The sequence below is a fragment of the Leptopilina heterotoma genome, unplaced genomic scaffold (assembly GCF_015476425.1).
Source record: "Leptopilina heterotoma isolate Lh14 unplaced genomic scaffold, ASM1547642v1 Lhet_397, whole genome shotgun sequence".
Taxonomy (NCBI): Eukaryota; Metazoa; Arthropoda; class Insecta; order Hymenoptera; family Figitidae; genus Leptopilina; species Leptopilina heterotoma.
Window position 1 is genome coordinate 117698 of NW_025111062.1, and position 27255 is coordinate 144952.

Genomic DNA, 27255 nt, shown 5'->3' on the forward strand with positions numbered 1-27255 from the left:
GGTGGGATGGAAATTCGTGCTGCAAGACATAAAAACAATACTGCGATAATCGGAATAGACACGTAGGAATTGATAGTCAAGAAAAAGTGATAACAAAGCTTTAGTTAATAGTTTCTCTTTCGAGAAGCAATACCTAAAGGTTTATTTGTGGAGTTTTACATCAAGAACATCAGGTACGTTGCATATGACAATTGGTATTTCAGGAAATAATCATACAATTGTTGTTGTAGGTCTGGATTATTCAACTACATTGAAATTAACGGATTATTCTAGAGAAAACAAAAAACTGTGGTAAGAAAATTGTTAAAATGTTTATATCAACCCCAAGTGATCCAATATCGGCGGTACAAATGATACCAGTCATCAATTACCTGAACCTACTTAGCGATTTTCTTTTCCTGGAAAATCGCCTCTCTGAATATGACCAATACAAACCGATTCCAATCGTCAATGGTCTGTACCAGTACTTCGAGGATCATCGCTCTAACCAAACTCTGATATTAAAACTTATTCGAAATTTACTACTAGGCAGTGATCTCTACGGGGAAAAAGAGAACGAAAATATTGACGCAGTTTTTGTCAATGCAATGTTTGACTACATCATCAGTTCCCTAGTGTTTGCCAAATACGGAAATATTTACGGATTTCTAATCGACAGTATTCGTCAGGAAGGGGATTTACAACTTGATTCTATTTTAGAAAGGATAAAACAAAATCTTAAGAAAGCAGAATTCGAGAATGAATACGGTAATAGTTCGACTCTTACCGAATTGTCGGTAAGCAGAATATTCAACGACTTGCTAATGCCACTGTTTCCTCAACCTCCTAATGATATCGATTTACTATCTCTTGATTACATTTTCGCCCAAGCTGGTTCAACCTTTTTTCGACTAGGTAGATTAAATTATGCTGAGTACTACAAACCGAAAATTTTCAGCGTGAATAATCATGAAAATCTATTTGACGAATACTTGACATTAGCTCATGTTCTTGAAAATCTGCACTATCATAAACTTATAAATCCTTTTACGTTGAAATCTTTCGCTCTTCCGGCGCTCTTTCACTATGTCACCATGGAAGAGAATCTAAAAACAGTATCAGTAACGAAAATAATATTTGAACCTTTTCATTGGGAGAGAGCTTATGATGGTTTATTCCAGTACATCAAAGATGCTTCTGCCAAAATTGAGAATCAATTAGCAAATGACTATACCTACAAAATGCATCGTGCTTTCTCGGTATTTCAGAGTCGTGCCGCAATGGCTAAATTCATTTTGGATTTATCATGCGAACGTTTAGATGACATTGAACCGAAATCAGAAATGCGGACATATCTCGAATATAGAAAAGAATATAAATGCAACAAAGGTGGTGTTTTAGAGAAAATAGACAATTGGTTCAAGGATCAGCTTCATAACATTGGAGAGGTATACGAAAAGTACGACTTAGGAATGACCCAACAAATATTTAACGAATCTTTTCTAGACGACTTTCGGGGTGTTGTGATAAAACTATTAATCCCCGACAGTAAAGCGATAGACAAAAGTTTTAACAACTCGGAATACTTCTCCTACGATCTGCTCGAATTTTACGACAACAATAATCAATATTCCGACTATTATGCTCTGCTACGTGAAAACTATACCGTCACCCTAATCAGCGAATACGATGAACCGGCACTTTTCCATCAACTAATTGGTCCATCAATAGAGGACATTATCCACAACTCAGATCGTATCATTCTAAAGTACGCCAATGAAAGTATTCAACAACTTTCCGAAGAATTAATGAAATACAAAAAAGCTCGTTTTAAATCATATCTAAATCATTCCGATAACAGTCCAGAGCAAACGAAATGGTGGAAGGAATTCGGCCTATCCCTAGTACCCCACTATCCCTGCTTTTCCCAAATCACCAACTATCGGGACGCTACCGAAAGACTTTGCGACAAAGACGACATCAAATTTCTCAACAAACATACTTCAAACATTTCCTCTCAAATAACTCACAACGCTACAAAAAAACTCCTATCAAACCTAGGGACAACAATCGAAACCGTTTTCATAAAAGACATCATCGAACGAAACGTAATCGATCTTCTTGTATCCAACAATAGATCCGTTTGGTTCCCAACCGACTATGATATCAACAAGGGTAAAATCTACCAGGAATTTGCAACAAAAATTCTTGAACCCACTTTCGAAATTTACAGTTTCGACGAATTGGAAATCAAACTCCTCCTCACAATTATTGATGGTTTGGAAGATAAGGTTACCAAATGGTTTTCTCATATTCAAACAATGCTAAACAATATGAAACTTTTAAAAAACACGAATCCTTTGAAAATTTACGACATCGACAATAAATCCAATCAAACATTGTTCGTTAATACCTGGAATCAAAATAACGGTTTTGGCTATAAATTCGTACACTATCTGAATCATACAAATTTTCAAGTTTCAGCAGCAAAATTAAGAACTGATTTTAAATCCAAGGAGAAAATATTTATCGTACCTCGTCAAAATTCGAAGGGGATTTATATTAAATTCAATAATCAACTTCATGACAATAGGGATAAGATAATATTCATCACTTCGGATTTAGAGGTAATATTACTAAACATCAGAAATGGAACAAGAGATCTAGTTCCTGATAATGGAACAAATGATATAATCTACGAAATTAATAATCAACTTTGGAACGATAATGTCAACGTCACTTTTTATAGAATTTCGTACCACGATCATAATGACGAACTATGTAATTCGGATTACTATCTACAGAAGACGAAACATGAGAAAATTTGTTCGCGACATTGGCGTTATATCGAAAAGACGGATCATGATCGAACGATAATAAAAAATGTACTAAAAAACAAATACGATAAAAATAATTTACTCGAAAATGAAATACGCAATATACTGAGAATGTACACCTTTCCAAATGACACGACACTAATCTATTTTCTCAACAATTGGCTTCAAGACAAACAATTCAAAAATTCCGATTGGAGTAGAAAAAATATTCTCGACTCTTCTGGTTTGTTAAATAAAATAATTTACGATGTTCGCTTGGAAAATAAGGGAATATCAATTACAGATGGTGAAATAAGGATCAATTCAATTTACACCTACAAGGAACGAACTGAAATCGAGGAGCAAAGAACTTTAGAAAATATAATCAATGATTACAATAATCAGAAAGAAGATTACTCCGTTATGTTCGAAGATTATTATGCGATATATAATTTCGTTACGAATAATTACAAAATAAGTTTCGATACTCGTGAAGGGAAAATGATGAGAAATGCTCTATACAAATTGGCAATAAGACAATATGATGATCAATTAGAAGAATTTGATTCCAAACTGTTTTACTTTGAATCCGTTTCATTTGACATTTTCAACAGGATATTTTACCAAAGAGACAAAATTTTCACTTTGCAAAAATGTTTGCTAATGTCAATAAATGAAAAATCTGCTTTGAGATTCGCGGCACAATCAAATTTGGGTTATAAAAATATTTTATATGAGATGAAATTTTTTGGTCCTTATTTGAGAGCAAAAATTGATGTATCAGTTGGTAATGAATCGGAAGTATTTGGAGAAAAAAGAATAATTATCTTTCCTGGTAGTGAATTTCATATTGACAGAATGGCAATTGGACCTTTTAAAGAAATTGGTAACTACTTGAAAGTGGTGTTAACTTTTAAATATCATAATGATCAAAATTATGAATTGTTTAATTTTAATTTTATAAAAGAGATAATGAGAAAGTAATTTAAAATCATTCTTTCTTCAAAAATTAGAAAGTCTAGTTTTTCTAATATTTAATTTTACAAATATAAAATATATTCTACTTTTATGTAATTTTTGAAATTAATAAATTTTGCATAAGGTTAATCTATTGTTTTATTCGCCAACCTCGTCCAAAATATAAATATTTTTTTTAAAACATAAAAATTTTATTCTTCTGTCACGAGTAACAAATAATTATTTTTCATTTTCTATCCTTGAATGATAAAAAAAATACACTTTTACAGAATTTAACAATTTTCAATTTGGTATTAAGTTTATCAAGTTTTTTATATTTTCGAGAAAAATAATTTTCGATCAAATGTTAGTTATCCACGTGTCAGGCTAAAAAGTTTGTCTTTCAATGTGCGCGTTTCGTTAAAGAAAACAAAGAGGTATGTAAATTATTATTTAAAAATAACGAACAATTTTAAAATTTCTGAATTTTTAAATAGTTAAATAGCTAAATTCTTTTACTAAATAAAAGTCTTTGTGATTTTTTTTATTCGTTTTTTCAATTCAATTCTTGTACCCATTTTATTTGCCCTAATGATTAAGCTATAAATTATTCAACCACACGTGTCATATTATTTATAGATCGAAGAGAAACAAAAACTAGTTTCTAAAGTTTTCCAAAAATTGCCTTTGGAAAAAAAATTCTAAAAATGGATACATCATTTTCACCCAATCCGATATCAACCGTACAATTTATACCAGTAATAACTTATCTGAACCTCTTGGGCGATTTTTTATTCTGTGAAAATTTCCTAAACGAAATTGATCAACGAAAACAAATTCCGATTGTCAACGCACTTTATGAGTATTTAGAAAGAAATTACGACAATCTTTCACAGAATTTAAAATTAATTCGAAGTTTGTTACAAGGCAGTGATCTGTACGGGGAGCTAGAGAATGAGGACATTGACGAGGTTTTCGTTAACGTAATGTTAGATTATATAATTACCTCCCTTGTATTTGACAAATATGGAAATATATATGGTTTTTTGGCCAACGTATTTCGTGGGAGGGAACAATTAAAATATTACCATATTTCAAAAACGATGAAAGAGGAACTTACGAATGCAAGATTCGAGAATGAATACGGTCCGAGTTCGTCTCTTAGCAACTTGTCGATCAGTAGAATCATAAATGATATCATAATGCCACTGTTTCCAGTTCCCTCAACAGATCAAAATCTATTGTCTCTAGATTATTCTTTTGCACAAGCCGGTTCACTTTATCTCCGTCTTGGCAGATTGAGTGACTCCTATTATTCTCTTAATGAAAAATTCGATTATCCAGAAGATGAAAATTTATTTGAACAATATATAGCGACTGGTTATTTTGTACAAATACATCATTACCAAAAAATTGATACACCTTATTCGGCACTGCGAGCATTTGCTCTTCCAGTTCTCATCCGCTATATAACAACTGAGGAAAAATTAAACAACGTAGATATAAAAAATTTAATCAACGATCCCTATCACTGGAAAGTGGCATATGACAAATTTTTCCAAAACGTAGAGGAAGCTTTTATGGAAATTGAAACCCAATTATCAAATGACTATACATACAAAATGCATCAATCTTTTTCGTATTTTCAAAATCGTGTCCTAATGGCAGCAGTTGTTTTGAATACATCTTGCGCTCATTTAGATGATTCAGTGAGGAATAATTTACTCCCTTACTATATGCATTATGGCGAGGAAATTCAATGCAAAGATGATGAAGTATTACCAAACATAAACGCATGGTTCCTGAGCCAAATTAAAAATGTTGGTAATGTATACGAAACTTTTGATTTAAACATATTGGGTAATTTTCTTAATGAATCGCCAATAGGAAAACTTCGCGGTGTTATTGTGTACTTGGTAACTCCAAACAATTTTAACCCATCGGAACATTTATCCTATGACTTACTTCAATTTCACGATATGAGTAACAATGTATCGGACTACTTTGCATTAGTATGGGAAAAATATACCGCAAGTCTAAAATGCGAAATTGAAGATCCGGAATATTTTCAGAAAATAATCGGTCCATCTAGGGATGACCTGGTAAATACCGGAAAACGAATTATTTTAAAATCTGCCAACCAGAGTGTTGATGTGTTTATCAACGAAATTGTAAAACACAAAAAAAGACGACTTGAATACTTTTTGACTTATTCTAATACAGATGATAGAGAATGGTGGAAGGAATTCGGTCTGTCTCTTGTGCCATTTTACCCCTGTTTAGAAAACATGGACGAAAAATATGTGGAAGTTCACAAAAATTTGTGTGCTAGAGAAGATATTCACTTTCTAAACAAATATTCAATTGTCCTACCACCTATAATGGACGTCTCATCCCGAAATCTTATAAAATTTTACGGTACAACGGAAAGAGTGGTATTTTTAAAAGAAATTATACTCAAAGTATCGGATCGTTTGTTCAACTTTTCGAGAAAAAATACAAGTCCAGAAGAAATTGCAATAGTAACGAATGAATTTTACAATAAACTAGCCTTGGATCTAGTGGAACCTAAATTCGAATTCTTGTCTTTTAGATCAAAAGAGATGAGGTTTATGCAGAAAGTATTCAGCACTCTACAAACGGAGATAACCCAATCGTTTGAAAGTGTCAACAATATGCTGGATCGAATATCAAACTTACAAAGTTCCTCTAAAATCATAATTAATGAAAATATTAATAATTCAAATCAGTCGTTGCTTGTCAATAGTCGTAACAACATCACCGGTTTTGGTTACAAATTCAAGTACATCGACGAACTGAATAATAAAATCAAAATCGTGGAACTAAGAACAGGTTACGAACTAAAAGAAAAAATATTCATTTCCCCCAGTTGGGATTCATCACAAGGTCTCAAGATACACACCAAATATGACAGTACCCCAAATAATAGTGTCATATTCATATCCTCTACCCACAATTCATCTAAAATTGAAGAATTACTCCTAAAAATCGAAAATGGAACCCTTGTACCACTAAATAAGACAACACAACTAATATATGAGGTTAACAATCAACTTTGGAATACAAGCATTAAAAGTATCTTCCACGGAATTGCGACACATGATCACAACGATGATCTTTGTAATTTTGACGATTATCTACAAACAGCAGGAGAAGTTTGCTTTAGACATGCCCGTTCCGTTGACAGATATGAAAAGAATAAAAAAATAACCCAATTACTATGGAGAAATAAATTCGAAGAGAATGTAATACTTCAGAATCAGATACATGACATGTTAAAAATGTACTTCTTCGAAACTGACACAGCACTATTCAAATTTCTCTCCAATTGGCTAAAAGACAATAACTTCGAAAACTCAGACTGGACTAAAAAGAATATAAAACTTAAGTCTCAACTTTTGTACAAACTATTATATGAAGTATACTTGAATACTAGATTCATCTCAAATTTAACCGCTGAATATACAATAAATTCCAGCTACACATACAAAGATCGTTCCATAATCGAACAGGGCACAACATTAGAAACCATTGTCAAAGATTACACTCATCAAAAATCAGAATATTTGGTTACATTTCAGGATTTTTATGCAATAAGAAATTACGCCACTACTGGTCACATGAGAATAACCTCAGACACAATGGAAGCAAAATTAATGAAACTTGCTTTATACAAATTATCAATAAGACAATATGAGGATCCATTCGATGAATTTCATTTGAACCTATATCGCTTTGATTCGATACCTCAAGATCTTTTTCAGAAACACTTCCTTAAGGATTGGATACATACAGGAAAATTGGTTACTTTTCAAAAATTTACGCTGACATCAACAAGTAAAGAGGCTGCGTTAAGATTTGCCGGATATCCGCAATTTGGTTTTAGAAATATTCTGTATGAAATAAAATTTTCTGGTCGTTACTTGAGAGCACAAATTGAATTTGAAATAAAAAAAATCCAAAGTTTTAAGGAAAGAAAAGTAATTCTTCTACCTGGTTGTGAATTTAATATTGAAAGAGTTGCAATAGCGTCTAGTGAAAATAAAATTGGACAATATTTTCAGATTGTTTTAAAGGCTAAACCGACAAGTTATGATAAATTTAGTGTGTATGAAAGTGTCCTGAGTCAAATTGATAAAATCAATTTATAATTCTTTTTAATCTCGTATACTAAAATTTATTCTAAATTGTATTACTATTTTGAAAAAATAAAAAAATAAACTAATGGATATGCAAATTCATTCTAATTTACTATTATCACTCGTTGCCTTTCCTAATTATTATCCATATCTTCAATATACAATCTGTTACTTGTAAGCAGAAAATTTTAATTATATTCAAAATTTATAAGTCACAACTATTATTTTAATATCCAGGGACATTAAAAATTATTCCGCAGGTGCATCCAATAAATATTTTATATTCGAATCATTAAAATATGTTTTGAATCACGAACAAAAGTACAATCTGTTTGATTAGAAATACTGTTTAAAAATTTTACGACTAGATTTTATTTGGTTCGGATAGTAGTAATAATAAAATTTTTCACTCGTATCTTCAAAAAAGGATAGAAAAAATATGCGATAAGTGAAATACACACGTGTGCATTGATAATTAAATAAAGCGAATGTAATATTGAAAAATTTATATTCCCATCTTGTCAGAAAGTATTGTTTCGATTTTCTGGAACAAAGTCCTACTTGCAGAATTCTGATTTTTAAAGACGAGAAGAGCAACCAGGTGAGAAATTAATTCTGTAAACTTTTATAACAATGATTTTCTTCGATTTAAATACCACAACAATCAATTAACTTTAAGACACAGTTTTACCAAAATTTTACGGACTTCCAAAATTCCTGTAGAATTATTATAAACGAAATAAATTAAGAATTCATAATAGCGGCCAAAATATTTTGGGGTATAGACTTTCATAAAAATAATTATTTTAATTAAATAAGCATTTTTGTCCGTTCGAGCGTCCATATTGGATCGGCCATTTTAAATTTTGAAAGTTGCAATACAGTGGATCCTCTCTTTCCTGTTTATTATTCAAACAGTGAGGTGAGAATCTCTACTTGAAAAATTAGTGAAATCTAACACTCCTTCGAAAACTCTTATATTCCACTGAACTTGTAGCATATTCGTTCAAACCTCAATAATTCAAATTATATCCAAAACCTTCAATAATTTCGCCCAGACTTTCATAAACCAAGAATTCCTCATTTATCATTCCCATCATTGTTGTTTTAAAGGGTCTTGTAACATTTTTAGGAATTAAAATCGGAAGTTTTTAAAAAATTTTTTGCTCATAAGTTTTAATATATAATTGATCAAAAGTTTTTACGTATCATTGTGTATGTTAACAAGTCTTGAAAAAAGAATTTCATATTTGAAAAAACATAAGTATCTTCCTTCTACAGAGGGTGCTTTGGCCACTGGTAAAAATTATTGGTTGTCATTGTAGCTCATAGCAGAATCGTCTAAAATTAAAAAATCAAATTTTATTCCAAAATGGACGACTTAATATAGGACCTAAACCTCTGATTTACTACTTTTGTTCAAAATTACACTTTTTGTGTATCATTTTTGTTTAAAAAAATTGTGTTTTTTCAGATTTTTCGATTCAAAAGCTTGCCATTTTCTTAATTTTTGATATTTTTAAGTATTTCGAAGTTTAGGTCCTATATTAGGTCATCTATTTTGAAATTGTTTGATTTTTTTATATTAGATGATTCTGCTATGAACTACAGTGACAACCGTAATTGAAAGTAATATTTACCAGTAGACAAAGCGCCCTCTGTAAAAGGAAGGTATATATATTTTTTCCAATCTAAAATCCTTTTTTTAAAGCTTCTTAACAGACACAATGACGTAAAAACTTTCGATCAATTCTATTTTAAAACTTATAAGCAAAAAATTTTTTAAAATCATCCGATTTTAGTGCTAAAAAAGTTACAAGACTCCTTAATTAAAAACTTTTAAATTAGCGCGATTTTTCATCCATTAAGGTGAATATAAAAATATTTTTCCAGTTAATACATTTCCACTTCTTCTTTCTCTGTGGAAACAGAAAAGTTACTTAAAAATGGACGCACTTCATTTAAGTAATGCTCTATCAACTGTTCAGGTTATACCAATTTTCAATTACCTGACAATACTAAGCGACTTTTTATTCCTGGGAGATTATCTATCAGAAGTTGATCAATATAAACCCATTCCAGTCGTTAATGGACTTTACCGGTATTTCACGGAGAATCGTTCTAATCAAAACAAGACAATACGATTGATTAGAAAGTTAATACAAGGCAGTGATCTCTATGGTGAGCAAGAAAATGAAGAACCTGATGAAATATTTGTTACCACATTGTTTGACCACATAATCAGTTCTCTAGTGTTTGCGAAATATGGAAACATTTACGGTTTTTTGGCCGACACTATTCGTCGGGCAGAAGATTTAAAATTTGATTCAATTCTAGAAAGGATAGAAGAGAATCTTCAGAATGCAAAATTTGAAAATGAATACGGCACAAGCTCGAAACTTAGCCCATTATCGGTGTATCGAATATTTAGGGACATGATATTACCACTATTTCCTCAACCCCTATATAATATCAATGTCCTATCACTTGATTATCTTTACTCACTAGCTGGTTCAGCATACCTTCGACTTGGTAGATTAAATTCCACGTACTATTCAAATTTCAAACAATTTAATTCAAGTCAATCAATTAATCGCATCTTATTTGAGGAATACTTGTCAATAGGATACATAGTAGAGAAACTTTACTACGAAAAAATTGATCTTATTGCTTTAAAAGTATTTGCTCTTCCAGCACTGATTCACTACACTTTCACAGATGTGAATAGTAAATCAGAAAAGATAACAAATATAATATTTAATCCGAAACATTTGGAGAGAGCGTACAATGTTTTTTTCGAATACCTCAAATTTGCTTACAACACAATTGACAATCAATTGCAAACCGATTACACCTATAGAATACATCGAGCATTTTCAAATTTTATAAGTCGAGCAAAATATGCGAAATTAGTTTTGGATTATAGTTGTAGATTTCTAAATAGTCCTTATCGTGAATCAAGAATTCCTGTCTATCTCGAATTTGTCGAACATTTTGAATGCAGAATGGGTGATGTTTTACCGAACATAAACGATTGGTTCATGGAAGAAATTGACGCATTTGGTGAACTATACGAAAAATACGATTACGAAATGATGCAACAATTATTTAACAATTCATTAACAGATGACGTTAGTAATATTGTGATAAAATTGGTAATCACCAATGACAAGGTAATAAATGAAGATTTTGACACATCACAACATTTCTCTTACGATTTACTCGAATTTCATAACTCCATTACAAATATCATCGAGTATTATGCTATAGTTCGGGAAAATTATACCGCAACATTAATTAGAGAATCTGATGATCCAAAACATTTCCAAACAATAGTTGGTCCTTTAAAAGACAATTATTTACAATCATCAGAACGTATCCTCTTGAAGTTTATCAATGACAGTATAGAAAACCTTTGCCAAAAATTAACGAATTACAAAAAAGAACGTTTTATGTCCTACTTGAATTATTCTGACAACAGTCAAGAAAAAAGTAAATGGTGGAAGGAATTCGGTTTCTCATTTGTCCCCCTCTATCCATGTTTATCAGACATCAATCATTACAGCGAAGTGGGAAAAAAATTATGCGAAGAGGAAAATATAAAATTCTTGAATAAACATCCCGAGATAATATCAACAGATCTAATAAGCAAAAATACACTAAAAATTCTCAACTCATTTAATACAAATGTTGAATCTTTATTCTTGAGGGACACCCTACATTCCCACGTTGGTGCCCTAAAAGTATCAAGTTCCAAGACAACAATAGAATACCAATTATCAAAGCATAACTTTTTTGAAAGATTATCATTGTTCATGGAAACACCAAAATACGAGAGTCTATGGTTTACTGAAGATGAAATAAAATTTATTATAAAAATCATAAATTACTCGGAGGCAGAAATTAAGAAAACGTTCAAATACGTCAAATATGCTTTGTATAAACTGTTAATATTGAAAAGAATATATATCATCAGTGCTGATGATAAATCCAAGGGAAATGAATCCGTATTTATCAGAAGTTGGAATGGTCTCACCGGTTATGGATACAAATTTACAATTGCTAACGAGGCCACAAATGAGACTGCAATAGCGCCTTTGATAATTGGTTACGAATTCAAAGAAGACCAGGAAGATCTCCTACCCCTACGGAATTCATCAATAAATAAAAAAACTTTCATTAAATTTAAAAATAATCTCGTCAAATGCAACGCTGATGATCTTCTATGCAAAATTACCTACCGTCCAAGAAATATAACCACAATTTCGTTTCAGAGTATTTGGAATTACGTTCACAATGACGATAAATGTAACAATGAACACTATTTAGAAGAAAGGAGGAAATCTAAAGTTTGCCTAAGACACAAGACCTTGATCCAAAAGATTGAAAACGATACCACGATATTAAATGAAGTATTAAAAAATACAACTAACAGAAATTCTACACTTGAAAATGAAATAAGAAAAATGTTAAAAATGTACACATTTCCAAATAAAACATCATCAATCTATTTTCTAACCAACTGGTTAAAAGACAAACAATTTGTAAACTCCGACTGGAATAAAGATAATGTTGCTGACAATACAGGTTTATTGAATTATCTACTCACTGGTATATCTATGGACAAGAGATATATAACAAATTCAGAAGCCGAATACAGAATCAGTTCCATTTACAATTATAGAGAACGATCTAAAATTGAAGGTGAAAGACCTTTAAAGGAAATAGTTAAAGATTATGAACTTCAAAAAGCGGAGTACTCAGTTACTTTTGAAGATTACTATGCTATAAGAAATTACGCCACAACCGGATACAGGAGAATTCATCGCGACACCCCTGAGGCGAAATTAATGAAACTCGCATTATATAAATTAGCACTGAGACAATCAAACGATTTTGACGAGGAATATGATATGAAATTATACGGTTTTGATTCGATACCTACAAATATTTTTAAGAAACAATTCATAAAGGATAATTCAGTGACTATGGATTTGGGTAAAAATGTTACATTGCAAAAATTTTTATTAACAATGGCACATGAGGAGTCGGCATTGCAATTTGCCAGACCACCATTAGATGGATTTAGAAATGTTTTGTTTGAAGTGAAATTTTTTAGTTCTTATTTGAGGGCTAAAATTGATGTTCTCGTTAAATCAACAAGAACCATTAGAGAGAAGAGAATGATTATTTTACCTGGTAATAAATTTTTTGTTGAAAGAATTATATTGGTAATTAGTGGCAAAGTGGGTATATATTTTAAAGTCGTGTTAACTTCTACATCGAATGATCATAGCAAATTTGAATTGTGTAAAAATGTAATGAGAGAAATAGCCAGAATTACCAATTTGAATTGATGGAACGTATTTCTGAAATTGTATCGTTTGTCATTCATATTACTTTTAAATTTATGTCAAGAAAAGCTTACTAACTTCATTATAAATAATATTAATAATAATTATAATCACTGGAAAGTGGCATATGACAAATTTTTTCAAAACGTAGAGGAAGTTTTTGTGAAAATTGAAACCCAATTATCAAATGACTATACATACAAAATGCATCAATCTTTTTCGTATTTTCAAAATCGTCCCCTAATTACACCATTTGTTTTGAATTCATCTTGCGGTCACCTAGAGGATTCAGTGAGGAATAATTTACTCCCTTACTATATGCATTATGTCGAGGAATTTCAATGCAAAGACGGTGAAATATTACCAAACATAAACGCATGGTTCCTGAGCCAAATTAAAAATGTTGGTAATGTATACGAAACTTTTGATTTAAACATATTCAGTAATTTTCTTAATAAATCGCCAATAGGAAAACTTCGCGGTGTTATTGTTATTTCGTGAATTCAGACTGGACTAAAAAGAATATAAAACTTAAGTCTCAACTTTTGTACAAACTATTATATGAAGTATACTTGAATACTAGATTCATCTCAAATTTAACCGCTGAATATACAATAAATTCCAGCTACACATACAAAGATCGTTCCATAATCGAACAGGGCACAACATTAGAAACCATTGTCAAAGATTACACTCATCAAAAATCAGAATATTTGGTTACATTTCAGGATTTTTATGCAAAAAGAAATTACGCCACTACTGGTCACATGAGAATAACCTCAGATACAATGGCAGCTACAAGATACAATGGATGTTTCTTTTTCAGAAACACTTCCTTAAGGATTGGGTATGAAAATGAAAGTGTCCTGAGTCAAATTGATAAAATCAATTTATAATTCTTTTTAATCTCGTATACTAAAATTTATTATAAAGTGTATTACTATTTTGAGAAAATAAAAAAATAAACTAATGGATATGCAAATTCATTCTAATTTACTATTATCACTCGTTGCCATTCCTTATTATTATCAATATCTTTAATATACAATCTGTTACTTGTAAGCAGAAAATTTTAATTATATTCAAAATTTATAAGTCACAACTATTATTTTAATATCCAGGGACATTAAAAATTATTCCGCAGGTGCATCCAATAAATATTTTATATTGGAATCATTAAAATATGTTTTGAATCACGAACAATAGTACAATCTGTTTGATTAGAAATACTGTTTAAAAATTTTACGACTAGATTTTATTTGGTTCGGATAGTAGTAATATTAAAATTTTTCACTCGTATCTTCAAAAAAGGATAGAAAAAATATGATATAAGTGAAATACACACGTGTGCATTGATAATTAAATAAAGCGAATGTAATATTGAAAAATTTATATTTCCATCTTGTCAGAAAGTATTGTTTCGATTTTCTGGAACAAAGTCCTACTTGCAGAATTCTGATTTTTAAAGACGAGAAGAGCAACCAGGTGAGAAATTAATTCTGTAAACTTTTATAAAACCACAATAATAATCAATGTTACGTCAAAACTGAAACGTTTTGAAATATACTTATTACAGTTGTGCAAAAAGCTCGAATTTCCGAGCCGAGCCGAACCGAAATTTTTTTGAGCCGAGCCCAAGCCGGCTCGATGTATCGAATACTCGAATTGATTTGAGCTTTTAAATGACAAAAAAAACTATTAATAAGTAGAAAATTTGGAATTTATGCGAATTACTGAATTAATAAGTCAATAAATCTTTAATTTCAAAGTGTATTTCAATTTGCTAATTATAATATATGCGAAAATTATATGATTTTTCTCTAGAACTCGAATTTACTAAAGAGCTCGAAAAAATTCTAGTGCTCGAAATTTTTCGAGCATTTTTGCTCAGTTCGGTAAGGTCAGAATCTCTACTTAAGAAATTAGTGGAGTCTAAAACTCCTTTGATAACTCTTATATTCCACTAAACTTGTAGCATGTTCGTACACGGAAAAAAATTAATCTCTAAATTAGATCTGAGATTTAGGCATAAACTATCACTGGAATCGGACGTAAGATGTAAGCAGATCACTAAAACTGAAATTTGGTATTATATCTAATCCGAATATTATTATTGTGAAGAACACGTATTTCTTATGCCTAAAAATGATATTAGGAATCTCAAATTTTATGACATGGAACATATGTTCTAAACTATCAACTTACTTGAATAAATTCAAATTTAATATATTATTAGAATAAACAATATTAAAAATTTTAGTCGTATATTTATATAATTCGTGTTTTGGTAATAACTCGATGTAATAAGAATTTATAATTTATCATAATTTAGAGTGAGAATTATTTACAAAATATTTATATTGTTTTCCCTGTATGAACTATACATTGACAAGTATAAAAAAGTAGTTGGATATTTTTAAAACACAATACGAATTTTATATTTTTATTTCATTTTTTTGTTTTAACGGCGTTAGAAGGTCTGTAAAATTTGTAGGTTACAATTATCGCCCGACAAAATACGGCACTGACTGATTTAAATGACGTGAAATAGGTAAATAAACATTTTTCAACCACTTTTTCTCTAAACACTAACCGAATATTTACGCACCGAAATCTCGCACGCTAACCACTATGCTACGCTCGCATGGAACTCTCAAACCTTAAATACTCTCAAGTGTCACAAGCTGAAATAAAACTTGTCGAATAACTACGCGTCAATGCTACAGCTATATTTTTATTATTATATAATATATTAAATAATTGTATCTCAATATAATAATATTGAACATAATATTAATAATTTTAATTAATATCTCAATAATAATAAATGTATTATTATTGAGATATTATTAATTAACATTAATATTATTGAGAATTAATAATAAATTATTAACATGAATATTAATATTAACACTTTATTATTAACTCTCAATAATATTAATATTAATTAATAATATAAGTGGACGTCCACATGAAAAGGACCCATTTTGGCGCTATTGAAATTATCTATTTGGGCGTATTCCTGGCAAAATTTGGATAATTTTGAGTGGTCTTAGAACTTTTTTGGTTAAAAATTCGCTGAGTTATGGAATTTCAAAGTTAGAACGCCAAAAACCTCATTTCGAGAAAAACGGAATTAAAAATTGCGATACCAACTAATTGTTGTATCTCTGGTTCTTCTTGGAAGTTATTCAGATAAGAATTGTTTCCAGTTAAGGGCACTTTGGAGATAAAAAACCAACAGGTTTTAAATTTTTAAAAACATACCCCCCCCCTCTTAATTTTGAAAATACGAAAAACCGACAATATGGGCCCTTTTCTAAAAAGGACAGTTTTTCAATTAGAAAACCATTTCTTTACAAGATTAATGATTAGGTACAATTTTATTGTGTCATTTGAAGGAAAAGAATAGATATTAAACTTATTTGAAAGTTTTGGACAGTCTTGATTATAAAAAAATTGACGCAAAATTCAAATTTTTATTTCAACAATTGCGAAAAAAAGATTCTAACATCAATATTTCTGGTTCTTCTCGGAAGTTATTCACATAAGAATTGTTTACAGTCCAGGACACCTTAGAGATGAAAAATCAAGAGGTTTAAAATTTTTCCACACCTCCATTTTTAAAATTGCGATTACTTTTGCAAATGAAAGACAAAATGGGCCCTTTTCATTTTTCTAAAGAACCAATGAAATCAAACAGATAAATTATCGATAAATTAATGAAAACCGCATGATTCGACTTGTCAAAACATGTAGATTGATAATAAAAAATAAAAAAAAATTAAGATTTTGCACCAAAATTACTAAATTGCGGTTATCTCGAAAACCGGAACCGACAATATGGGCCGCCATTTTCATGTGAACGTTTACATATATAATATTAATTAATAATATCTCAATAATATTAAATTTATATTAACCCTCCATCCGTCGCACCTTTTTTTGTAACGCGATCCGTCGCAGGTGAGGGAAATTCTCACCCTCATAAATTAGTCCAAACTTGTTCTAAAATGCCAAATTTTTTTTTGAATGTTCATTAGAATTTCTAAACAACCTATGCGCAGTAAAATTAACTTTTATTTCCTGTTAATTATTTAAATAAAAAATTAATGACAAAGGAAATCGAGTATACGCGGTCAGTCGCATGGTGAGAAGTTCCCTCACTTCGCGTCAAAAATCCCCGACATTTGCTGCTTTCAAATTCAATAACAAAGAAATTAAAATATAAAAAAACACCAAAATTGTTTTAATGTAAAGAAGAAGAGTGCCGTAAAAGGTACTGAGAATATGAAATTATAATTTTTTGTATTTTAAAAGTTATAAATAAAAAAAGAAACTGGGTGAGGGAAATTCTCACCATGCGACGGATGGAGGGTTAATAATATAAATTTATTTATAATAATTATAAAGTATAAGTGCACAACAAATTTTTTTAATTATTTGATTTTAAAAAAAAATCTCAATAAATAATTACTTAATATATTGATTAAATTCATTTATTGATTAATCATTATTTTCTAAAATAATGCAATTAATTATTGTAATAGTTATTTAGTTATGACACATTTATTGAAAATAAATTTATAATGTGACAATAAATGACGAGATCCGCAGTCGGATCCGGCCCATCACCGAGCCAGTACTGACTTAACATATCCGTCGACACTATATATCGTTAGAAGAATAAGACCCGCCGACGGAAGAAATCCAGTACCGAGTCAGTACTGACAATAGTGGGAAGACGGTTCCAACAGTCGGAGCATAATCTGTACCGCGCCGGTTGCTTTTTCAGATTCAAATCGGTGCAGACCGTCGGTACTTGCGGTCAGTACGGGCACGGATCCCAGCCGGTTTTAAACTCCGACATTCGTCCGATTTTCCCGCCTGGGATTCATTCAAACCTCCATATTTCAAATTATATTCAAAAGCTTCGATAATTTCGGCCAGACTGTCATAAACCAAGAATTCCTCATATACCATTTCCATCATTGTGGTTTTAATTAAAAAAATTTTAATTAGCGCGATTTTGTCTCCATTAAGGTGAATATAAAAATATTTTTCCAGTTAATACATTTCCACTTCTTCTTTCTCTGTGGAAACAGAAAAGTTACTTAAAAATGGACGCACTTCATTTAAGTAATGCTCTATCAACTGTTCAGGTTATACCAATTTTCAATTACCTGACCATACTAAGCGACTTTTTATTCCTGAGAGATTATCTATCAGAAGTTGATCAATATAAACCCATTCCAGTCGTTAATGGACTTTATCGATATTTCGAGGAGAATCGTGCTAATCAAAAAAAGACAATACGATTGATTAGAAAGTTAATACAAGGCAGTGATCTCTATGGTGAGCAAGAAAATGAAATACCTGATGAAATATTTGTTACCACATTGTTTGACCACATAATCAGTTCTCTAGTGTTTGCGAAATATGGAAACATTTACGGTTTTTTGGCCGACACTATTCGTCGGGCAGAAGATTTAAAATTTGATTCAATTCTAGAAAGGATAGAAGAGAATCTTCAGAATGCAAAATTTGAAAATGAATACGGCACAAGCTCGAAACTTAGCCCATTATCGGTGTATCGAATATTTAGGGACATGATATTACCACTATTTCCTCAACCCCTATATAATATCAATGTCCTATCACTTGATTATCTTTACTCACTAGCTGGTTCAGCATACCTTCGACTTAGTAGATTAAATTCCACGTACTATTCAAATTTCAAACAATTTAATTCAAGTCAATCAATTAATCGCATCTTATTTGAGGAATACTTGTCACTAGGATACATAGTAGAGAAACTTTACTACGAAAAAATTGATCTTATTGCTTTAAAAGTATTTGCTCTTCCAGCACTGATTCACTACACTTTCACAGACGTGAATAGTAAATCAGAAAAGATAACAAATATAATATTTAATCCGAAACAGTTGGAGAGAGCGTACAATGTTTTTTTCGAATACCTCAAATTTGCTTACAACACAATTGACAATCAATTGCAAACCGATTACACCTATAGAATACATCGAACATTTTCAAATTTTATAAGTCGAGCAAAATATGCGAAATTAGTTTTGGATTATAGTTGCAGATTTCTAAATAGTCCTTATCGTGAATCAAGAATTCCTGTCTATCTCGAATTTGTCGAACATTTTGAATGCAGAAGTGGTGATGTTCTACCGAACATAAACGATTGGTTCAAGGAAGAAATTGACGTATTTGGTGAACTATACGAAAAATACGATTACGAAATGATGCAACAATTATTTAACAATTCATTAATAGATGACGTTAGTAACATTGTGATAAATTTGATAATCACCAATGACAAGGTAATAAATGAAGATTTTGACACATCACAACATTTCTCTTACGATTTACTCGAATTTCATAACTCCATTACAAATATCATCGAGTATTATGCTATAGTTCGGGAAAATTATACCGCAACATTAATTAGAGAATCTGATGATCCAAAACATTTCCAAACAATAGTTGGTCCTTTAAAAGACAATTATTTACAATCATCAGAACGTATCCTCTTGAAGTTTACCAATGACAGTATAGAAAACCTTTGCCAAAAATTAACGAATTACAAAAAAGAACGTTTTATGTCCTACTTGAATTATTCTGACAACAGTCCAGAAAAAAGTAAATGGTGGAAGGAATTCGGTTTCTCATTTGTCCCCCTCTATCCATGTTTATCAGACATCAATCATTACAGCGAAGTGGGAAAAAAATTATGCGAAAAGGAAAATATAAAATTCTTGAAAAAACATCCCGAGATAATATCAACAGATCTAATAAGCAAAAATACACTAAAACTTCTCAACTCATTTAATACAAATGTTGAATCTCTATTCTTAAGGGACACCCTACATTCCCACGTTGGTGCCCTAAAAGTATCAAGTTACAGAACAACAATAGAATTCCACTTATCAGAAAATAACTTTTATGAAAGATTATCATTGTTCATGGAAGCACCAAAATACGAGAGTCTATGGTTTACTGAAGATGAAATAAGATTTATTATAAAAATCATAAATTACTCGGAGACAGAAATTAAGAAAGCGTTCAAATACGTCAAATATGCTTTGTATAAGCTGTTAATATTGAAAAGAATATATATCATCAGTGCTGATGATAAATCCAAGGGAAATGAATCCGTATTTATCAGAAGTTGGAATGGTCTCACCGGTTATGGATACAAATTTACAATTGCTAACGAGGCCACAAATGAGACTGCAATAGCGCCTTTGATAATTGGTTACGAATTCAAAGAAGACCAGGAAGATCTCCTACCCCTACGGAATTCATCAACAAATAAAAAAACTTTCATTAAATTCAAAAATAATCTCGTCAAATGCAACGCTGATGATCTTTTATGCAAAATTACCTACCGTCCAAAAAATATAACAACAATTTCGTTTCAAAGTATTTGGAATTACGTTCACAATGACGATAAATGTAACAATGAACACTATTTAGAAGAAAGGAGGAAATCTAAAGTTTGCCTAAGACACAAGACCTATATCCAAAAGGTTGAAAACGATACCACGATATTAAATGAAGTCTTAAAAAATACAACAAACAGAAATTCTACACTTGAATATGAAATACTTAAAATTTTGAGAATGTACACATTTCCAAATAAAACATCATCAATCTATTTTCTAACCAACTGGTTAAAAGACAAACAATTTGTTAATTCTGACTGGAATAAAGACAATGTTGCTGACAATACAGGTTTATTGAATTATCTACTCACTGGTATATCCATGGACAACAGATTTATAACAGATTCAGATGCCGAATACATAATCAGTTCAATTTACAATTATAGAGAACGATCTAAAATTGAAGGTGAAAGACCCTTAAAGGAAATAGTTAAAGATTATGAACTTCAAAAAGCGGAGTACTTAGTTACTTTTGAAGATTACTATGCTATAAGAAATTACGCCACAACCGGATACAGGAGAATTCAACGGGACACCCCTGAGGCGAAATTAATGAAACTCGCATTATATAAATTAGCACTGAGACAATCAAACGATTTTGACGAGGAATATGATATGAAATTATACGGTTTTGATTCGATACCTACAAATGTTTTTAAGAAACAATTCATAAATGATAGTTCAGTGACTATGGATTTGGTTAGAAATGTTACATTGCAAAAATTTTTATTAACAATGGCACATGAGGAGTCGGCATTGCAATTTGCCAGACCACCATTAGATGGATTTAGAAATGTTTTGTTTGAAGTGAAATTTTTTAGTTCTTATTTGAGGGCTAAAATTGATGTTCTCATTAAATCAACAAGAACCATTAGAGAGAAGAGAATGATTATTTTACCTGGTAATAAATTTTTTGTTGAAAGAATTATATTGGTAATTAGTGGCAAAGTGGGTATATATTATAAAGTCGTGTTGACTTCTGCATCGAATGATCATAGCAAATTTGAATTGTGTAAAAATGTAATGAGAGAAATAGACAGAATTATCAATTCGAATTGATGAAACGTATTTCTAAAATTGTACCGTTTGTTATTCATATTACTTTTAAATTTATGTCAAGAAAAACTTAATAACTTTATTTTAAATAATATTATTAATAATTTTAATAATTATTATTATGTTTTGTTGGAAAATCACTATTATTATTATTATTATTAATATTATTATTATTATGACTATTATTATATAAATAAAATGAGATAAAAACCTAACGATTTATTGTACTTTCTGGTTCTCTTTTTATTTCTAATGAATAGTAATTTAAATTAATGGTTAATTGAAGTTAAGTTAAGGGATTAATTAGGTTATTTTAAGTTTAGTTAAGGGTAAAAATTTATTAATTTAACTAATTTTAAGAGCAAAACTTAGTAATGTTAATTAAATTAACAAAATTTTTAATATTAGTTTATGACAAGAAAGAAAATTATTATCGCAAAAGGTAAGTCATAATTGTTTTAAACAAATTTATGTTTTGGAAGAAAAATATTTTATACCGATTTCGTTACTACATACAAAGTAATAAATATATTTTTTAGCATGACTTTTTTGCAGTAAAAAAATATTTCATGACTCCAATATTGCACGTGTTTAGAATCAAGAATAATATTAAAATTCGTTTAATAGTTTTCATGCTATGCGATGATAATATAAAAAGATCAGATTACACACGTGTGTAGTTTAATAATAAAATGAATAAACTTTGAATTTTAAGTATTATTAAAATTTAAATAATTTATATCCATTTTCTGAGTTAAAAGGAATTATCTATATTGTTATTCTTGAAGTTTGTGAAAAAAGAATTTAAGGTATGAGTCTCATTAATTTTAAGCTGTATAAAATATTTTTTTTCAAACATTTATAAGATAATAATAATAAAATTAATTAATAATTACCATACCAATTAATTACCTAATTACCATCTTATAATAATTATTATCACGGAAAAAACTAAGTTACTATCTTATGATATTACAATAAATTTGTACTAAGCGTTGAAAAGTCGTGTGCTTGGTTTCTGAAATTAATGATATCGGATCTCTCTGTAGCTCAATTGGTTAGAGCATCCTACCGGCAATAGGAAGGTTCTGGGATCATACCCCAGCGGTGAGAGACGATTCATTTTTTTCAGAAACCATGCACAAAAAATAATATATATTAAAATGTTAATTTCTGTCTTATCGATATGATAAGTAAAATAATTCAACCATGCACAAAAAATAATATATATTAAAATGTTAATTTCTGTCTTATCGATATGATAAGTAAAATAAATATCCGCTAGATGACACCTAATTACCATCTTATAATATTTATAAGATAAATCTTAATTGAAATGAACAAAAAATATTTTTTGAATGCGTTAACCCTTTAAGGATCGACTTTTTTTAAGTGATCCGATTTTCGTCATACCCTGTACTTAAGGGTTTTTGGAGTCGCCAAGTGGTAATTATCAGGGGCCTAGTTCAATTTAAAATTTCTTTTGTCTGCCATATTGGATCCTCCATTTTGAATTTTAAAAAACTAACATCAGATTTGTAATCAGCGACCCCGAAAAACCCCGAGTAGAAATTTTCATGAGCAACGTCGGTAGAGGAAAATCTATTTAATATAGTTTTTGTTTATATTTTTAAGGCAAAGTACCAAAAATGGATTCATCACTCTCAATGAATCCTTTAGCAAGTGTACAACTTATACCCGTCATTAATTATCTGAACCTTCTTAGTGATTTTCTATTCGTAGAAAAATCCATATCGGAATATGATCAACACAAACCGATTCCAATCATCAACGGTCTGTACCAGTACTTCGAGGATCATCGCTCTAACCAAACTTTGATATTAAAACTAATTCGAAGTTTATTGCTAGGCAGTGATCTCTACGGGGAAAAAGAGAACGAAAACATTGATGTAATTTTTGTCAATACAATGTTTGACTACATCATTAGTTCCCTAGTGTTTGCCAAATACGGAAATATTTACGGTTTTTTAGCCGATACTATTCGTCAGGAGGAGAATTTACAGTTTGATTACATTTTAGGAAGAGTGAAAGAAAATCTCAGAAAAGCAGAATTCGAAAATGAATACGGTAATAGTTCGACTCTTACGGAATTATCTGTTAGTAGAATATTTAACGACTTGCTAATGCCATTGTTTCCTGTAAGTCCCTATTACATCAATTTACTGTCTCTTGATTATATTTTTGCACAAGCTGGCTCGACGTTCCTTCGTCTTGGAAGATTCAATGAAACCTACTATACGAATTTCCAAAATTACACAACAATCAACTTTGATGATGGTGACATTTTTAATGAATACCTCCTAATAGGTTGTATTATAGAAAATTTACTGTTTCATAAAGTAATGGACCCTTTAGCTTTAAAAGTTTTTGCCCTTCCAGCCCTATGTCACTACGTTTCAAAGAAACAAGAAACAAAAAATGAAACAATAGAAAAAATAATTTTTAATCCTCATCATTGGGGGGCAGCATACGATTATCTTTTCACCTACCTAGATAATTCTTTCACCAAAATTAAAAATCAACTTGAAAACGATAGCGTACATCAAATTCACCAAGTGTTCACAAATTTCCACAGTCGTGCAAAATTTGCTAAATTAGTTTTAGATTTAAAGTGCAAATTTTTAAACGATCATTATCGTGAAACAAGAATTCCCGTTTATATCGATAATGCCGATTATTTCAAATGCAGAAGTGGTGATGTTCTACCAAACATAAACGACTGGTTCAATGATCAACTCCATAATATTGGGGAGGTATACAAAAAACACGATTTAGAAATTACACTGCAGTTATTTAAGGATTCTTTTGCAGAAGACCTTCAGAATATTGTAATAAACTTGGTAGATGCCACTAACAATACAGGGATAGATATTAATTTTAATAATCAACAATATTTACCTTACGATTTACTCGAACTTTTCGATATTAATTATCCCGTTCCTCACTATTATGCTTTAGTTCGAGAAAATTATACTATCAGAATTATCAGTAAAAACGAAGAACCAGAACTTTTTCATCAAACAATTGGTCCATCCGAAGAATATATTCTAGAAAATGCACACCGTATTACTTTAAAGTTTGCCAACGAAAGTAAGCAACAATTTATAGACGAACTAATAAACTATAAAAAAGATCGTCTCAAGACCTATTTGAATTATTCCGAAAATAATCTGGAACATGACGAATGGTGGAGAGAATTCGGACTGTCCTTGATACCGTACTATCCCTGTTTGACAAACATCACCAATAACTATCAAGAAATCAACAAATTTCCCTGTGAAAAAGAAAATATCAAGTTTCTCAATAAACTTCAAGATTCCTCGCATTTAATAAACAGAAAAACCCAAAATCTTCTATTATCCCTTGGTACAAATCTCAAAACAGTATTTATCAACGACCTGATAGATGGAAGTGTCCTAGATGAATTAGAAACAGTCCACAAAATAACTTTATCCTTCTTAAAATTTACCACACCCGTGAATAAGATTTACGAAAAATTTTCCCAACACATCGAAGAGCCTAATATGGAAAATTCGTGCATTACACAAGAAGGAATAAACTTTGTCTCAACAATTATTGACTTTTTGGAAAGAAATATTAATCAATCGTTTCCAAACAGTAAACGTATGCTTTTGAAAATGCAAGTTTTAAAAACCAGGTACACCATAATTGTTGGGAATATTACTGAAGAATTAAATCTATCATTGTACGTTAACAGTTGGAATAGAAATGTTGGTTATGGTTACAAATTTGTGAATATTAGAAATAAAACTAACGACGCAATTATCTTGGCACAATTAAGAACTAGCTATGAGTTAAAGAAGAAAATATTCATATCACTAATTTCCAATTTATCGAAAAGTAACGAAAAATTATACAGGAACTACAATGACGAAATTTACGGAAATAAGAATAATGTAAAATTTTTGAAGTTTTCGGAAAATTCATCGAAACTTGAGGAAATATTACTTAAATATGAAAACGGAAAACTTGTTCCAGTCAATGATAGCGAAAATTTAATCTATGAAATTAATAATCAACTCCGACGAGAATATATTAAAACTTCGTTTTATGGAATTTCGATCCACAATCATGATAATAGTCAATGTATGACAGATCACTATTTGAAGAAAACCAAATATTTTCGTATTTGCACAAGACATTGGCGACATTTAACAAGAATGCATCAAAATCAAATGATTGAAAACGAATTACTAAAAGATAAAATAGATCCAAATAATTTACTCAAAAGTCAAATGTTCAACATTTCAACAATGTACAACTTTCAAAATGACACGGACCTCATTCATTTTCTCAACAATTGGTTAAAGGATAAACAATTCGAATTCTCAGTTTGGACTAAAAACAATGTTGTTGACAAATCCGGTTTACTAAATAAACTTTTGTACGATATTCGCTTAGAACTTGAGAATGTGACAATTCCAGATGGAGAAAAAAGAATCAATTCTATTTACACGTATCGAGAACGATGCAAAATTGAAGAGGAAAGAACCCTGGAGGATATAATTAATGATTTTAATGATCAGCAAGCAGGTGATACGATTACATTTGAGGATTACTATGCGGTAAGAAATTTTGCCATTTCTGGGTACGAGAGGATAACGAGAGGTACACGTGAGGCGAAATTAATGAAAAATGCTTTATATAAATTGGCAATAAGACAATCTAACAACGTCAGCGAGGAATACGAATTGAAACTATTTTATTTCGATTCAATGCCGGTTGATACCTTTCAATATCAATTTATTAAGGATTCACAAGATATACACTTAGGTAAGTCAATTATTTTGCAAAGATTTATACGAACATCGGGTAGTGCACTAGCTGCAAAAAGAATTGCTGGACATCCACTGGATGGTTTTAGAAATATTTTATATGAGCTTAATTTCTATGGTCCTTATTTAAGAGCAAAAATAGAGATTTCCGTCAATGGAACTGAGAATTTGAGGGAAAAAAATGTAATTCTTCTTCCTGGTAGTGAATTTCAGGTTGAGAGACTGGCAATAGTGCCTGGTGAAAAAATTGGTCAATACTTTAAAGTCGTATTATCCTTTAAACCAAAAATTAATGACAAATACCATATGTTTAAGGATATTATGAGACAAATGGATAGAAGCAATTAATATTAAAAATATTGTAATCATTCAATTATTGTCAAGTCTTCTTTTGTTGGCTTTCAAATAAATTTTCTCTCATAACATTCGGTAGGCTCATTGATTTATCCTCATCCCAAATTAGGTTCATTTAAAATTAATTTAAAACAAAAAAATAAGGCAAATTTTGTCTTCAATTTTTATCTAACAGTAGCTACTACAGATAAATAGAGATCTGTTCTAAAAAGTTATATTTCTTATCTTAAAACTTTTCTTATTTAACGTATCTAACATGAATATAATATTATTTTTCTTTTTTTTCTATT

General features: G+C 30.4%; 5 protein-coding genes across 6 annotated transcripts; all 5 read left to right on the forward strand.

The window, feature by feature from the left end:
- Window positions 1-18: 18 nt before the first annotated feature.
- On the forward strand, window positions 19-3794 carry LOC122506172. Its single transcript, XM_043618215.1, has 2 exons — window positions 19-173; window positions 231-3794. The coding sequence occupies exon 2, from the start codon at window positions 309-311 to the stop codon at window positions 3777-3779; it is 3471 nt and encodes a 1156-aa protein (XP_043474150.1). The 5' UTR covers window positions 19-173; window positions 231-308; the 3' UTR covers window positions 3780-3794.
- A 255-nt stretch (window positions 3795-4049) lies between these two features.
- LOC122506145 lies at window positions 4050-14240 on the forward strand. Of its 2 annotated transcripts, XM_043618152.1 has the most exons (3): window positions 4050-4189; window positions 4392-7209; window positions 13850-14240. In XM_043618152.1, the coding sequence occupies exons 2-3, from the start codon at window positions 4460-4462 to the stop codon at window positions 14160-14162; spliced, it is 3063 nt and encodes a 1020-aa protein (XP_043474087.1). In that variant the 5' UTR covers window positions 4050-4189; window positions 4392-4459; the 3' UTR covers window positions 14163-14240. The 2 variants fall into 2 exon arrangements, with proteins under 2 accessions (XP_043474087.1, XP_043474086.1); XM_043618151.1 differs by lacking the exon at window positions 13850-14240 and having other exon boundaries at window positions 4392-8010.
- On the forward strand, window positions 8365-13858 carry LOC122506146. The gene is made up of 2 exons (XM_043618153.1): window positions 8365-8513; window positions 9806-13858. The coding sequence occupies exon 2, from the start codon at window positions 9859-9861 to the stop codon at window positions 13267-13269; it is 3411 nt and encodes a 1136-aa protein (XP_043474088.1). The 5' UTR covers window positions 8365-8513; window positions 9806-9858; the 3' UTR covers window positions 13270-13858.
- A 323-nt stretch (window positions 14241-14563) lies between the features above and the next one.
- On the forward strand, window positions 14564-21943 carry LOC122506176. The gene is made up of 2 exons (XM_043618220.1): window positions 14564-14751; window positions 18334-21943. The coding sequence occupies exon 2, from the start codon at window positions 18387-18389 to the stop codon at window positions 21795-21797; it is 3411 nt and encodes a 1136-aa protein (XP_043474155.1). The 5' UTR covers window positions 14564-14751; window positions 18334-18386; the 3' UTR covers window positions 21798-21943.
- A 552-nt stretch (window positions 21944-22495) lies between these two features.
- Window positions 22496-27024, forward strand: LOC122506180. Its single transcript, XM_043618225.1, has 2 exons — window positions 22496-22603; window positions 23430-27024. Exon 2 carries the CDS (start codon window positions 23444-23446, stop codon window positions 26957-26959), a length of 3516 nt encoding a protein of 1171 aa, XP_043474160.1. The 5' UTR covers window positions 22496-22603; window positions 23430-23443; the 3' UTR covers window positions 26960-27024.
- Window positions 27025-27255: the final 231 nt, after the last annotated feature.

Bases quoted from the DNA above. Each gene is read 5' to 3' on its own strand.
- LOC122506146 (XM_043618153.1), top strand. From the start codon at position 9,859: ATGGACGCACTTCATTTAAGTAATGCTCTATCAACTGTTCAGGTTATA.
- LOC122506176 (XM_043618220.1), top strand. From the start codon at position 18,387: ATGGACGCACTTCATTTAAGTAATGCTCTATCAACTGTTCAGGTTATA.
- LOC122506145 (XM_043618151.1), top strand. From the start codon at position 4,460: ATGGATACATCATTTTCACCCAATCCGATATCAACCGTACAATTTATA.
- LOC122506172 (XM_043618215.1), top strand. From the start codon at position 309: ATGTTTATATCAACCCCAAGTGATCCAATATCGGCGGTACAAATGATA.
- LOC122506180 (XM_043618225.1), top strand. From the start codon at position 23,444: ATGGATTCATCACTCTCAATGAATCCTTTAGCAAGTGTACAACTTATA.